Source organism: Pangasianodon hypophthalmus, chromosome 13 (genome assembly GCF_027358585.1).
Source record: "Pangasianodon hypophthalmus isolate fPanHyp1 chromosome 13, fPanHyp1.pri, whole genome shotgun sequence".
NCBI lineage: Eukaryota > Metazoa > Chordata > Actinopteri > Siluriformes > Pangasiidae > Pangasianodon > Pangasianodon hypophthalmus.
This window is the reverse complement of record NC_069722.1, coordinates 10,215,666-10,230,865: the sequence shown is the minus strand read 5'-3', so window position 1 is coordinate 10,230,865 and position 15,200 is coordinate 10,215,666. Positions and strand designations below refer to the sequence as shown.

At 40.0% G+C, this 15,200-nt stretch overlaps 2 protein-coding genes across 3 annotated transcripts; one reads left to right on the top strand and one right to left on the bottom strand.

Moving 5' to 3' along the window:
* The first annotated feature begins 368 nt into the window (after positions 1 to 368).
* On the top strand, positions 369 to 10,084 carry si:ch211-256e16.3 (kelch-like protein 20). 2 transcript variants are annotated; one of them, XM_053239371.1, is made up of 12 exons: positions 421 to 507; positions 1,062 to 1,142; positions 1,514 to 1,800; positions 1,977 to 2,303; positions 3,391 to 3,534; positions 5,080 to 5,266; positions 5,391 to 5,537; positions 6,426 to 6,554; positions 6,644 to 6,820; positions 6,904 to 7,050; positions 7,544 to 7,709; positions 9,079 to 10,084. In XM_053239371.1, the coding sequence occupies exons 3-12, from the start codon at positions 1,531 to 1,533 to the stop codon at positions 9,248 to 9,250; spliced, it is 1,866 nt and encodes a 621-aa protein (XP_053095346.1). In that variant the 5' UTR covers positions 421 to 507; positions 1,062 to 1,142; positions 1,514 to 1,530; the 3' UTR covers positions 9,251 to 10,084. The 2 variants fall into 2 exon arrangements, with proteins under 2 accessions (XP_026773047.1, XP_053095346.1); XM_026917246.3 differs by lacking the exon at positions 1,062 to 1,142 and having other exon boundaries at positions 369 to 507.
* Positions 10,085 to 12,384: 2,300 nt separating this feature from the next.
* LOC113528352 (NHP2-like protein 1) lies at positions 12,385 to 14,776 on the bottom strand. Its single transcript, XM_026916863.3, has 3 exons — positions 14,539 to 14,776; positions 14,060 to 14,180; positions 12,385 to 12,962 (listed from the first exon to the last, which is right to left on the bottom strand). Exons 1-3 carry the CDS (start codon positions 14,539 to 14,541, stop codon positions 12,700 to 12,702), a joined length of 387 nt encoding a protein of 128 aa, XP_026772664.1. The 5' UTR covers positions 14,542 to 14,776; the 3' UTR covers positions 12,385 to 12,699.
* Between the last annotated feature and the right edge of the window lie 424 nt (positions 14,777 to 15,200).

Genomic DNA, 15,200 nt, shown 5'->3' with positions numbered 1-15,200 from the left:
TCTATAATGTGTGAATGGGCGTGTGTGTGTGTGTGTGATTGTGCCCTGTGATGGCTTGGCACCTTGTCCAGGATGTCCCCCACCTTGAGTGCCCTGAGTCCCCTGGGATAGGATCCCTGTGACTCTATGTAGGATAAGCGGCACAGAAAATGGATAGATGGATGGATTTTCCACCTGTGGTGCACACAGGTTCCTAACCCTGCTCCTAGAGAACCCCTTGTGCTGCACATTTTAGTGTTTTTCTTGAGTTGGGAGGAGGAGAACCACTAAAATGTGCAGGACAGGACAGGGGGTGCTCCAGGTCCAGGGTTGGGGACATGTGCACTGTGAAAGCGAGATTTTAAAGGGAATTTCTCGATCCACGGGAGGCGCTGTGGAGTCACGTGTGTTTATACTGAGCTCCTTTCTGTTGTCGACGAAGAAGAGATGGCGTCACGACTCCCAAACAGTCCGAGGTCGACAAATGAGGATTTTATTCTGTCTTGCTGAATAAATGATGTTTTTCAGGTAAGATTTTGTGTTGTTATGTACATTAATAAGTTCTCTGTTTGTGTATTTTCTTTGTAGACATAGTGAATTTAAGCGAATGTCTTATGCGCGAGACTGTCACGAGAGCTGTAGTTAACATCAACTCCCCCTTATTGGGATCAGGAGATTATCAAACTGCACTGAACTACCAAAGCAGACTGGTTAGGATTCATTTCATCCGTTCATTTGAATTTAAGCTTCGTATTTGAAGGCATAAGAGTTGAAAAACAAGTAATTTGTCCGTTGGAATTATAATGCGAATAAATTCATACAGGAGGATTTGTTTACGAGTCCACCCATGTTCCGCTACGTAGATAACGCATACTAGCGCACTGACCTACTACATAGTGTGTACTACACTGTTATATAGAATAAATACTAAACAGTGTGGCTTGTACTATTATGTCAGGCCTAGCAATCACAGGCCTAGTTGTTGCTGTTTTTGTTTTTTTTGTTTTTTTTTAAAAAAAAAAGCTTTTTTACATATTACAACACTTACATGGATTTTATTTATTTTTTATTTCTTCATATAGGTAATACAGCCTGAAAAAAGTCTTTGTGGGAAACTATTTGGGCAGTAAAATATCCATGACCATTATTTAGACATGACTAAGGTATTATAATGTCATTACGCTTCCTTAAATGACATTAATAATGTTCATGATGTTCCGTATTGTTTGGTTTAGAGAGTAATGTTTCTGGTTCGTGATCTCCCTTATGTTAGGGGACAGGGATATGTGATACTGTGATATGGGGATATGTGATATGTGATAAAAAGACAGTGATACACTTTTTAAGGTGTAGGTTACAGCCAAAACAGTAATCCTGTTAGTTTAAGTTAAGCTGTAGTTCTTCGATAAAGACCCAGAGTGAACTAGAACACGACTGGTACTACATTTCTAGCGAACTCTACAGTATGTTCATAATTAATATTACACCACACGTTTTCTACATGCCCTCAAGAGTTTCTGTCTTGCTGTTGCAGATTGAAATAGTGACAAAATGGAAATCATGGCTGCAAATATGCTAACTAGCTCCCCTGCTCTGGCTACGCTGCCACCATCGCCATGTTTGGAAGACCCCAGTCCCCCACTCGGGACATTGGACAGTGAAGACTATGTTTTTGTCGAGCCTCGACATCCCAACAAGGTGCTGGAAGGCTTGAACAGCCTGAGGCTTAACAACGCCTTCTGCGATGTGACGCTGTGCTGTGGGGGGCAGGAGTTCCCCTGTCATCGCATTGTTCTTGCCTCCTTCAGCTCCTACTTCCAGGTAACGATCCGTTGGTGAAAACTTCATGTTTAGCAAAGCGTGTTTGTGTGCTGGAGCACTTGAGAGTAAGCCGTGTGTGGTTCTTTGCTGTCCTAGTTGGTGCTGCTTTGTGGATTTCTTTTGTATGCAGGCGGACAGAAAGGCACGGTGTGATATATTCTTTTCAAAATCCATAGGCTATGTTTTCCACTGACCTGATGGAGTCACGGCAAGAACGAGTGGCCATCAACGGCGTGGAGCCCCAGATGATCGGCATGCTTGTCAGCTACGCCTACACTGCCGAGGTGGTGATCTCCAAGGCCAACGTACAGGCCCTCCTGGCTGCAGCCAACCTGCTGGACGTCATGGCAGTGCGCGAGGCCTGCTGCAGGTTCATGGAGCGTCAGATGGATGAGATCAACTGTGTGGGCATCCACTGCTTTGCTGAGGCTCACTCGTGTAAAGAGCTGGAGCGTCGCAGCATGGAGTACATCCAGCAGCACTTCAGCACTGTGTGCAAACAGGTGGGGCCAGTTTCTTCTTCGTTTAAATATTTTGCACCCTTAAAATTAGCTCCACCCCATCCAAAACAAATATGCAACTCTGCTGTTTTAAATGGCAACTCTCAGTGTGTATGTAGTTTCAACAAAGGCAGTGGAGTCAAAAACACAAGCCTCATCATCATTTGCATTGAAATTGCAGTTGATTCTGCAGGCTGCAGAGGCCTGTAAAAATTACAGACCACTCCCTTAAAGTGTAAATTGCAAGAGAGCTAGTTGTCTGCAGACACAATCGATTCACACCAAATCACTAAAATTCTGACATCAGGGCGTTGGGGGGTGTCATCATTTAGTTGCCATGGCAACAGTTAGAGCATATGAAGTTATAAACACCATTAAAATAAACATTGATAGTGCAAAGGGCTTTGAAATTATTGTTGGAAAAAAAAAAACAACTGCGTAACTGTTGTCTATGACTATCCATGTGCTGTGGATATTTTTGGCTGCTGAAGGATTTGACTTTGGATGTTAAAATATGTTCCCAAAGACAGAAGTAAAACTTGTTAAATCCTTCATGTCATTATTTTTATACTGCTTATTATAAACTCCCAGATCTCACCGTGTTGGTGGAAGAGAGGTTAACTACAGTAGTGTCCTTGTCACATGTAAAGAAATTCTGTGCAGTGAAGAAGCTTTGAAAATAATGAAATGAAAAGTAAGTAAATACACATTTTTTAAAAATACTGTTAAGTCCTGTAACCAGAAAAAATTAAATGTAATCAATCCTTGCACCATTTTATTAGGAGTCTGGTTGGTGTTGTATTCCAGGCATCTTGGAGTATGTGCAGTTCTTCTTGATTGTTTTTGTCTTTGTGAATCCCAGACAACCTTGAGGATGTTTTTGTGTCAAAATTGCTCTCAAAGCCTAATTAAGCAATCATAATCATCTAATTAAACTAAATCACGTACTTATGCAAAAAAATAAAAAAAGGCAATGTGTAGGCTGTACAGTACTGTATATACTTAAACAGTGTACATCACTGGCGACTCATTTTCTCTTTGAACATTAATCTGTGAACATTCATTTTGATATTTATTGTGCTTCATACAGGAGGAGTTCCTGTCACTGTGTGCTGATAAACTGACTGAGATTATCTCCAGTGATCACCTCAACGTGCCACAGGAGGAGACAGTGTTTGAGGCAGCCATGCTCTGGTTAGAGAAGTGTGCTACTCGCAGGCAGAGCTTTGAAAAGGTGAGCTAGAATCAAGAACTCTTTAAAGAGAGTGTATATATACTGTATGTATGCTTATGTGTCTCATAGTTAGAGTCGTAGAAGATGATATCAAGTATGTTATAGTAATGGAGAAGGGGTAGAGAGCAACACAAGGCAGACTTAGTGAATTTGCTCTTGGTTTGTTGCTAGGTTGATGGGAACAGTGTAATGTCACCCTGCTGCCTGAGTGTATATGGAATTTATTATGTAAAGCCCACAGAGCTCAATTTCACCAGGCAGCTCAGTGAGAACATGTGGCGGATTACCCAAGCATTGTTTATCATGATGATGTTAGTCTGTGCAGGGTCATCTACTCCGAGCTGGCTATAAGCTTGCTTTACATATAATTTTTGGAGCATATACAGTCGTGGGAGAAAAAAAAATACATCCTCCTACAATTCTATGTTTTTATTTAAAAGATTTTTATATGTATTCATTTTTTTCTTCCTACAAGTAAATGCAACCCAGGTGGGAAAAAAATAAGTACACCCTGTAATTCAGTAACATGTAGAACCACGTGTAGCAACAATAACTTGAAGTAAATGTTTTCTGTAGAGTTTACAGACTCTCACATTGTTTTAGAGAAATTTTAGTCCTCTTTTCTTTAGAACATTGCTTCAGGAGGTGTCTTTTCAAAGTGAGATAATAATCAAAGTGAAATAATAAATTAAAAGGCTACACATTTCTCAGGGTTTTAGATAAGGGTCTTAATTTATATCAGTTTATACCACAGCACTGTTGAATTCTGAAAGCTCTGACAGTAGGCAAATCAGAGGTTTATGTTAATGATCTCTTTCTACTTAGTTAGGGACTTGTATAGCAGACACTCCACACAAATGGATTAAAAAACTTTAAACTGTAATTGTTCATATAGTAAAGTTTTCTGTAAGGAGGCATTTATTTAGCATTTTTTGGAAGGAGTCTCCAATGTCAGGGATTTGTAACATTCAGAGGTAGAGCTGTAACTTTAATTTCTCTGACACGGGAGAGTCTTCAGTACGGAGGACATTGCACTTTGTGGCATCTCTGTAACATGACAAGGTATATTTTTTTGTCTTAATAACTTCATGGGAGAGGCGGGTGAGAGAACAACTGTTTGTAGCTGCTATAACGAAAGTGATAGCGGGAACTAACGTTTCACGGATGTGCCACAGCATTAAATGTAAATTAACGTTGTGGCACATCCATGAGATAAAATGTATGACGTCGTATTTTAATAAAAGAAAAATTTATTTAAAAAAATTAACTTGTAAGACCGCCCTGTTAAAAGACCTGCTTGTGCTGCTTGTAATTTTGTTCTCAAGGCATTTGATTGTTGCTGATGCTTTCTTGCAATTTTTGATACTTTCTTCGATTCAAGATTCATACTCTTACTCTGGGCTTTGTAAAATTGTTTAAAAAAAAAAAAAAAATTGATATCTACTGCTTGATCAGGGATGGGAATTCGCAGAAGAATGTTGCATCAGAACTGAGTTTTGGTGATATAGAGCATGTAAGATTATAATATCTGTTTGTGTTTGAAAGGTTCTTGAACACATCCGGCTGCCTCTGATCAGCCCCTATTACATCCACGACGTGATTGAGTCTTTGGATGTAGTGAAAGAGTCTCGGAAGTGCCAGGAGCTGATCTCTGAAGCCAAGGACTACCTGCTGCTACAGGACCGCAGAGGAGAACTCTACAGCCCCAGAACCCGACCTCGCAGGGCCATGGGTATAACAAACACAACCTCCCGCACTGACTCATGAATACTTACCTTATCTGTAGAGCTGCACCTGTGGCATTCACTCTGTTAGTATTGATTTGTGGTTATTCTACACCTTTATCTCTGTGACAGGCACAGCTGAGGTTATAGTGACGGTGGGAGGAGAGGATGATAAGGTCGTGCTCAGGAGTGTGGAGAGCTTTGACCCCATGACCAGCCAGTGGAAAAGCCTGGCTTGCCTTCCCTTTGCTGTGAGTAAGCACGGATTGGTGGTGTCAGGTGAGTGTGTAGCTATGTGCTTCTTAGTGTTTTCCTTTAATTCTTGTTTTACCCCACAGTGATCAGTTGCTGCTTTTAAAGCGGAATTTTACACTATAGTTTCATTCATCCTATACAGCACCAGGCTTAATATTATCCCATTACCTGTTATCAACACAGCAGTGACATTGTTTTATTTTTTTATAACAAGAAAACGCAAGAGCTATTTAACGTAGATTTCAGCATGCCTTAAAATCAAAGGTTTTGCAGCCAGGGATCCCTTTAATTGTAAAATTCATAGGTTTATAAACATAAAAACTATACAGATATTAGTCTCATTATTTAAATGTGTACAAAAATTTTGTTATTTATTGGAGCAATCGAGGTTTAAAAAACTTCACTTCAGATTCCTGTTCTTGGCTGACAGGAGAGGAACGCAATGTGATGCCACTTACTGGATGTTTTATGTTTTTTGCACAGTGCGGTATAAAATCTAGAGACTATTGTGTGTGTAGATCCCTCGATATCTGTAGTTTTGGAAATACTCAACCAGCCCATCTGGCACCAACCACCGTGCCACTGACATCACATTTTTCCCCATTCTGATGTTTGATCTTTTGACCTGTATCTGCATGATTTTACGCTTTGCGCAGTTGACACGATTGGGTAATTGAATAATTGCATGAACTAAAAAGGCCAGTAAGTGTAAATGGTCCAATAAAATCTACATCAAGAATTTTTTAAGCAACAAATGTGATGCATGTTAGTTATGCTTATATTTCCCATCACTTCTCAATGTTAGATTCAAGATAATACAGTTATTTATGATTATATCTCACTCTAAACCGTTTTTCACTTTGATTTGTAAGTACTATAAGTTGTCCTGACTCTGTCCTGTGTGTGGAGCAGGTTCCATGCTTTATTTGGCTGGTGGTGAATTCCCAGATGGCTCGGCCAGCAGAGAGATGTGGCGCTACGACCCCTGCTTTGACTCATGGTTAGAGATGGCTCCCATGAATGTAGCTAGATCAGAACTAGGTGAGTATGGGATGCAAAAACCATCATATTATGTGCAGTCAATTCACTGGCTTATTTGACTGTGCTCCAACTCTTCTGGCTCCTGGCAGGTCTAGTGATGCTAGACGGATACGTGTTTGCAGTGGGAGGCTGGGAGGGCCGCTCTCGCCTCGACTCAGTTGAGTGCTACAATCCGCACACTAATACGTGGCAGTTCATGGAGTCGGTTAAAATGGCTGTCACCAGTCCTGCTGTGGTTTCACTGGACGGACTGCTTTACGTCACAGGTAGCGTTCACGTGACTGTGGATTGGTCATTGCGAAAAAAAGATATTTAGGCTACGACACAAAGCTCTGATCCCCACCCTTAGGTGGTGCAGTTCTTGAAGATGGAGATGGAACCGATCTTGCGCAGGTCTACAACCCTAAAACACATGTATGGACAGAAGTGGCCCCAATGCAGATTGCCCGCTCAGGGTCTGCAGCCTGCACTCTGAAGGGCAAAATCTATGTTATAGGTAAAATGGACATGGACAAAAACTATTTATATGCTATATGGCCAAAAGTTTGTGAATACCTGACCATCACACTCATATGTGCTTTGAACATCCCATTCCAGATTTAGTCCATTTGCACTTATAATAACCTCCACTCTTCTGGCAAGGCTTTCCACTAGATTTTGGAATGTGGTTATGGGGATTTGCTCATTCAGCTACAAAAGCATTAGTGGCCATGTCTTCATGGACCTCACTATGCAAAGGGGCGTTGTCATCCTGAAATATGCTTTGGCTAGCCCTCTTAATTCCAGTTAAAGGAAATTGTGATGCTAAAATATAGAGACATTCTGTACAGTTATGTGCTTCCAGCTTTGTAGCAACAGTTTGGGGAAGACTCACATATGGTATGATGGTCAGGTGTCCATAGACCTTTGGCCATATAGTGTACCATGAGCGTGACAAAGATTTTATATTCTATTTCTTATTACCTGGAATTGTTTCTTCTTTTGCTAAGGTGGATGGCACGCCTCCACAGAGAACACAGATAAAGTAGAATGCTACGACCCGAAGAGCAACAAGTGGACTATGTGCGCACCAATGAAGGAGCGACGTTATCGGCCCGGAGTGGCAGTTGTGGATGGGAAAATCTACGTGTTAGGAGGAGAGGAAGGCTGGGACAGGTCAGACATGATGTCCAATAGCATACCAAAATAAATGTCCAGTAGTCACTTATGTTCTCTTTGCCACTGTCATTTGAATCAATATATAGTGCAAGGTGTACCACATAAACGATAGCTGAGAGATTTGGAACTATAATCCACATATATACAGATGGGTGACAAATTAAAGGACAGTCTGTGGCTCTGGGGCATTGTGCTGGTTTGGTTTGGGTCCACTCATCCCCTTAGAGGAAATTTTTAGAAGAATGATGTTCATCCCTTCAGTACAGTTCCAGAGACTTGTAGAACCTGAACCTATGCCAAGGCATATTAAAACTGTTCTGGTGGTTCATGGCTCATGTTATCTGTGTGTATGCATTAGGGCTGCACAATATATCGAAATTGTATGTAAAATCAATTTAAATTTTATATATATATATATATGTGTATATATATATATATATATATATATATATATATATATATATATATATATATATATATGTGTGTGTGTGTGTATTTATATATATATATATATATATATATATATATATATATATAAAATTTAAACTGATTGTACACACTTACAGCATTATTGTATCACATATTGCATTTTTCTTCAATATCTATATCTATCTATAATAATATTTTTGTAATGTTTACATGAATTTCAGAGTTTCTTAGTATTTGGTACACCGTCCACTTTATTAGGGACACTTGCACATTCACGCATTTATCTAATCAGCCAATCATGTGGAAGCAGTGCAATGCAAAAAATTATGCAGATACAGGTCAAGAGCTTCAGCTAATGTTCACATCAAACATCAGAATGAAGTAAAGGTGTGATCTCTGTGACTTTAACTGTGGCATGGATGTTGGTACCAGATGGGCTGGTTTGAGTATTTCAGAAACTTCTGATCTCCTGGAAAATTTCACATTTCAACATGTTAACAAGGTTTTTCCACCCACAGAACTGTCAATCGCTCAATGTTTTTGTTTTTCACATCATTCTGTTTAAACTCTAGAGACTGCTGTGTGTGAAATTTCCAGGAGATCAGAAGTTTCTGAAATACTCAAACCAGCCCATCTGGTACCAACAACCATGCCACGATCAAAGTCACAGAGATCACACGTTTTCTTCATTCTGATGTTTGATGTGAACATTAGCTGAAGATCTTGTCTGTATCTGCATGATTTTATGCATTACGCTGTTGCCACATGTTTGGCTGATTAGGTAATTGCATGAATGGGTAGGTATACAGGTGTTCCTAATAAAGTGCTTGGTGAGTGTATGTGTTACTGCCATCTTGGACGACTGGAATCACTTTTTGTTCTAGAGGTAGAATCCTCTACATCCCCCTAAACTGTGTGGATACTCTTTATTCCTCAGGTACCATGACACAATTGAGCGGTACTGTGACGAGACTGACAGCTGGGAAATTGTAGGCGAGATGCCAACAAGTCGTAGCTGGCTAAGCTGTGTCTCTCTGCAGATGAGGAAAGAATCTCACGCTGCTGGACTCCCTGGCACCGTCACGGAGACCGAGTTTCCTGTGGACTGATGGCATCTGGTAAACCATGTGCATTAAGCCTCACACTCTGTGTGCCTGCCACACCCAGCAAACATGGGCTGCGTGTGTGTGTGAGAGAAGGCCATGAGAGGACTGCTGTTGAAGTGTTCGCTGGACGCAGTTTTCAGTCTGCCAAGGACACGCTAGCAGACTGACAGGTCTAATGAAACTACTCATGTGCCAATATTGTGGAGTCCATTCGTTACTGTCGATGGATGATTATCATGTGTAGCACAGTCTTGTGTACATCCTCTCCCTGAATGTGTGAAAACATGTATACAGGGTGCCCTGTGAGCTCTGAGCACCTGATGCTCATGATGGTCAAATAGTGATGTGGTTTCTCCCCCCTCCCCCAACCGTCACGATTGTGAAATATTTTTGTATTGTATTTTGGTGGGTTTTTTGTATTTAATAGGTTTCTGTGTTACACATTGTATAGAAGTGGGTTATCTGTGTTATTCAGCTGCCACTCTCTAGTACGGATGAGATGGTACAAAAAACGTTCAAATCTATTTCAAATTTTCAATCTATTTAGTGATATGAAAGACAGTATCACACATTTTATACCTATACAGCAGACACATTAGATCAGGTGTGTAAAAGCCACTAAAAATTGCACAAATTTCACAATGACTTTCCACAACTCACTGTTCTAAATGAACACTTTAAGACACTATGGGGCCATAATCACAAAAACTCTTAAGAAAATGTAACTCTTACCTTGCTGTTTAAGGAAAAAATGCATGTAAAATGGATGTGAGTCCTACATTTTTCAGTCTGAATTTAATGTACAAGGTGTTGTAGCATTAAAGTGACAGTCCAGAAGACTCTTGTGTCACTCAGCACAAAACACAAACAATTCTAAAATTGTTTTATACAATTTAGCTAAAGCCTGTCAGTGATCTCATGATGATTTAAGAAAAAAAGGCCACGTTGTGTCAATATCATGCCAGTATAAAAATGATGGGAGTAGTCATGGAAACAGTCATCTCACTTACTAGAAGTAGCAATGCAGTTGACCAGGGAATATCTTCATAACCTGTGAGTGTTATACACCAGCATGCCAGTTTTATTATGCACACTATAAGCATGGTACAAACTCATTCCACCAGTCATGTGCCACCTGACTGCAGTGTGTGTCATAAATCAGGCAGTTCTCCATTTTGTAGCGTCAAGTCAGTTTTAAAATGAAGTGCTGGGATGGTCAAACCTGGACGGTGTGAGGAGTAACGTTGCCTCTTCGCAGCTCCGGTGTCTGTGGTTTAGGTTACTGTATGTGCAGAGTTTTGTATGTTCTCCCCCAGACATTGTGGGTTTCCTCCAGATTCTTTAGTTTACTCCGAACTCCCAAAAACAAGCTGGTCCCTAGGTGTGAACATGTGCTCAAGCATCCCATCCAGACTGTTTTTCTGCATCTTGCCCAGTGTTCCTGGCATAGGCTCCGGATCCACTGCCACCCTGTCCAGGATAAAGCCGTTACTGAGGATGGATGAATGAATGAATGAATGAATGGTCAAACACATGACCTTAGAGACTCTGAATGTGGTATGATAGTTGGTGTTAGGCATGCCAGTACTAGCATCTACTAGTACTACTGGGCTTTTTACAGTGATAGACTTCGGATCCATTGCGACCCTGACCACAATAAAATGGTTATTAAAAATGAATGATGATTATCGAACTGCAGATTGTTATCTCAGAGTACAGCACTTTGACTTGAGTGGTTTACACTAGCAGAAGTCCTTGTGAAGCGCTAACATCAGCGTACAAGAAGAGAACAAGTGTGTCTCCAGAGGGCACAGGAGCATCAGATCTGAGCTGGAAGCATCTTCAGGCCACTGGTGTAAACAGTTGGTGGAGGTGGTGTAATGGTGTGGGGAATGTTTTCCTAGTAGACTTTAGGGTCCCTGATACTTAGTGATGAACATCTGGACAGCATGATGCATCTAAAAGTCTTCACATCATCAGTGAACTGTACTGACCCTGGATTCAATCTTAACAAGCGTCTTTGGGACGAGGTGGAAAAGGCTGTCCATCACATTGACAGTAACTAAGCATTACAAATAATTTCCTTATGGTACAGCATTCTTTCACAGCACATCCAGAGTCTTGTAGAATTTATCCAAGAATAGGGCAGCTCATTGTGTCAGTGCAATCAGTGAATGCCCCAAACCACCAGTTTCCTTTGTCCTCCATTATATGTTTGCCAACTAGAATGCCATGATTATATTAGGGCATTAGGCCAATAGTTTATGAAATCAGCAACACTTTTTCCCTTTACGTAATATGGCGATATAAATAGTGGTTCCATTAGTGACACATAGTCCACTACTGCACCAGGCAAATGATGTCAGAATTCCTCTGTGAAAGGTTTCTTGTAGCAACAGGTTTGATCCCACCCTTAATCTCAGCATGTCTCTGAGGAATTCCATCACATTCCTCACAGCAGTTTTTTAACAGGAAAAAATTTAGCTGGGGAATCTGTAACTATTGAGGACTTTTGGTGATAAGGTTTTTGTCCATATGACCCCAAATTATTTATTACTAACTGAATGTAACCTACAGAAATGTCTTGCATCTTTATAAATTGTCAGTGTTTGAATTATAGTAAGTACTATTAAAGTATAAGAAGACATGCTGTGTGTTCACAACACAACACTACACAATCCTCTAGGTATCATTGTGCAATTCAGACACATATTCTAGTAGTTTCTAGTAGTTCTATGTAATTTATTCTTTACAAATAGCAAATGTCACTTTTCACATGTCAACTATCATATGATTTGGTTATCGTTGCCTAATATACGTAATGATTATTAGTGTTATCACTTGCCTTTATTGTTTCAAAAGGCCACTGCTGCATCCATAGGTCAGGATATTTAATAGCTGCAGTTAATCTTTTGACCACCAGATGGCACCAATGTGCACTACGCAGAATGGCTGTACAAATGACTCTTCCATACAGTCAGGAAACGGGCTTCAATAAGCTTCATGTTGCTATCACTGCTTTCTGCAGCCCTAAACTACTGCTATTTATGAAACCTGATGTACACCTTCTGTTGTGCCTCAACAATGTCTATACAGGACTTTAGAAAACCTTCACTGGATTTAAAGCAACTGCAGTGTAGGTGAACATTTCATTTATTACAAGCATGTAAAAGATTCTGCAGAAAATGTTCAAGTGGATCAACAGATTTTACAAAAGTAAAAAAAAAAAAAAAAAAAGGCAAATTGTTAAAAAAACCAAATGTATGAAGACTTGCAATGTATACATCATTTTAAAGTAAATAGTACACCTGGAAGTACACCTGGAAAAGGGAAATTCAGGAATATCCAAACTAAAATTAAATCATGCCAAACACTTCGCCATGCTTTAAACAAAATTAAACAAGCTCATTCAGAATTTTAGTTGGCATTTTGTCTAGTTCCCCAAGCCTCAATCAGACCAACAGTCTCTCAATGGCCATCTGCACAGACTGGATCTGAGGCTTGAGCTGTGATCCCTCCTTTATAGTGACTGAGGTGGCGATTACAGGCCGGGACACTCCACACGCTCGGCCCAAGGCCTGCTTGGAGCGCACAAACACATACGGGACGTTCTTATCCTCACACAGCAGTGGCAAATGAAGAATGATCTCCAGCGGCTCTGCATCAGCAGCCATCACTATGAACTCGGAGATCCCACGATTGAGAGTTTTGGTAGCTGAACGAAAGAGAAAGAAAGACAAAAAAATCAGTGGGAACACATGAATAAGTGCTACATGTGGATTACCATTAATGTTAAACTCAGCCAATAGTTACCTAGCAAACACAGTAAGAGTTAAGATTAGTTCCTTAACTTAGCATTTAGTTCCCCTTCGGTTATTTTTTTTTTTTGGGAAACATCAGATTTCAAAACATTCTGGGAATGTTCTGTTTTAGTTAACAAAGTATATACTGTTCCCAAAACACTCTGGGATCTTTAGAACCCAGCATTTAAAAAAAAAAAAAATTCTTATGTTATGGTTATTTGACAGCTGATCATGAACTTTTGCCAAAGGTTGTTGTTGGGTATTAATTTTTGTAACTACAAACTAACCTTCTGAAAACGTTCCTGTAACGTTCTTTAACAGTCTCTTAAAAGGAAGTTCACCAAAAAGGCATTATATATTTGTAACCACAAACGAATGTTCCAGGAACATTCCAGTAACACTTTCTTACGAGAAGTTGTCAATGTCTGCCAAAGGCTGTGTATAAACTAACACGCCAGGGACAGATGACCTGTTTAGAGAAAACTTTACATTACAAATAGAAATAACAACAGATAGGCTACGGTTTGAAAAATTTTCACTGATCAAAAGGGAAGCAGAAATAAATATTCTGTATTACAGATGTGACTATGTATTCTGCAAAACCAAAAATGAATTAGGCTACAGATAAAACATTGCAATTATTTAATTTCAGTATTAAATAAAATCTCAGTGGGCATGTGGACACATGTTCACGTTTTTCCGCTGGTTTAGTCATCTTTGTGTCTGTGAATATCACAGTTAACTTTGTATTTCCCATCTTATCATAGCTGTTTTTGCACATATTGGTTTAACAGTCATTTCAACAGTTTTGGATAGGAATGGTTTAGAGAATGTTCCTCTAACGTTATAGCAACGTTCCCATAACCATCCTGGGCCACTACATGATTCCTGAGGAACACTGAGGAACATTCAGGAACATTCTCCAAACTACTACAGATTATCACATGTTTTAAATGATTTAAAACGTGTAGGAATGTTAGCTGAGTACTTGCTAAGATCAGCTACTTACCTTCATTAGCTCCTTTCCTCAGCTGTTTATAGTTGGCTGCTTGTTGCACCAAATCCAGAATGGTTTTAGTTAAAGTGGCATCAGCCAGAGGATATGCCTTTGGATTGACTTCCGGTTCAGTCTGAAAACGTATTGAATAAACACTGAATGAATGTGTGTTTAACGCAGAACTATTACCAGCTGGTTACTACTCTGCACTGTTGTTATTATTGAGACCAATGGGATGCTTTCTAGAGCACGTGCGTGCCAGTCGAATGCTAACTGCTAATGAATGCTAATAAGACCTACACCAAAGCTATAGAGTTACCCAGTTCACTTAACGCAAAATAAAACTCATTGCTCTGGTACAAGCTTGACATTTTCATAACAACTACTTTGCTCTTTAACTGGTTATGTTAACTACTGCACAGCTCGCTAGCAGATTAGCCACGGGCTGTAAAGTTAACGGCACGCATGCAGCAGGGAAACACTCTGCTTACCATTCTTCCTGTCTGAGAATAAAGCTTCTCCGGATAAACAGTCTAGTCGTCCTCTCGGCGTGTGCTTCACGGAGGACAAAGCACTAATTTAACTGATGATAATGTAAATGTGATTTTTCCACACGGTGTTACACTCAACCGCGCTTTACTTAGCTGTAGCGCTAACGCTTCACGCTGGACAGGCGACTTCTTCTGCGTCGTCTACTCTCTGTGTTCACTGAGCGGCTTGTAAACACTGCCTCCTAGCGGAGCTCCCGGTATTGCACCCAGATGCCGCTTACTAACTTTTACTGACCTGTGAAATTACAATTACTTGTTAAACCTGGTGGCTAATTTAGAAAATCTAGTTTAACTGGACATATAAAGAGGTAAGTAGTAGATTAGATTTTATCCCTGAGCCAGTCGAAAGAAAGAAAAAGAAAGAAACAAAGCTTAACTGGTAGAAATGGTGGACACCCCAGCAGTTATTATTTTTGTTTGTAATATTTTCTAATGTGCTATATTCTATTTCCCAAGATATTAAATGAATGAATGAATGAATACATTAAGACTAGTCTGCTAGTTGAGCATTTAGAGTGTAGTTCCAGGTTTGACCACTGGGTGTCACTATAATTTCATCTAAAACCTGTCAGCTCTGGTTTTTCTCCTCTTTCCCAACCTGT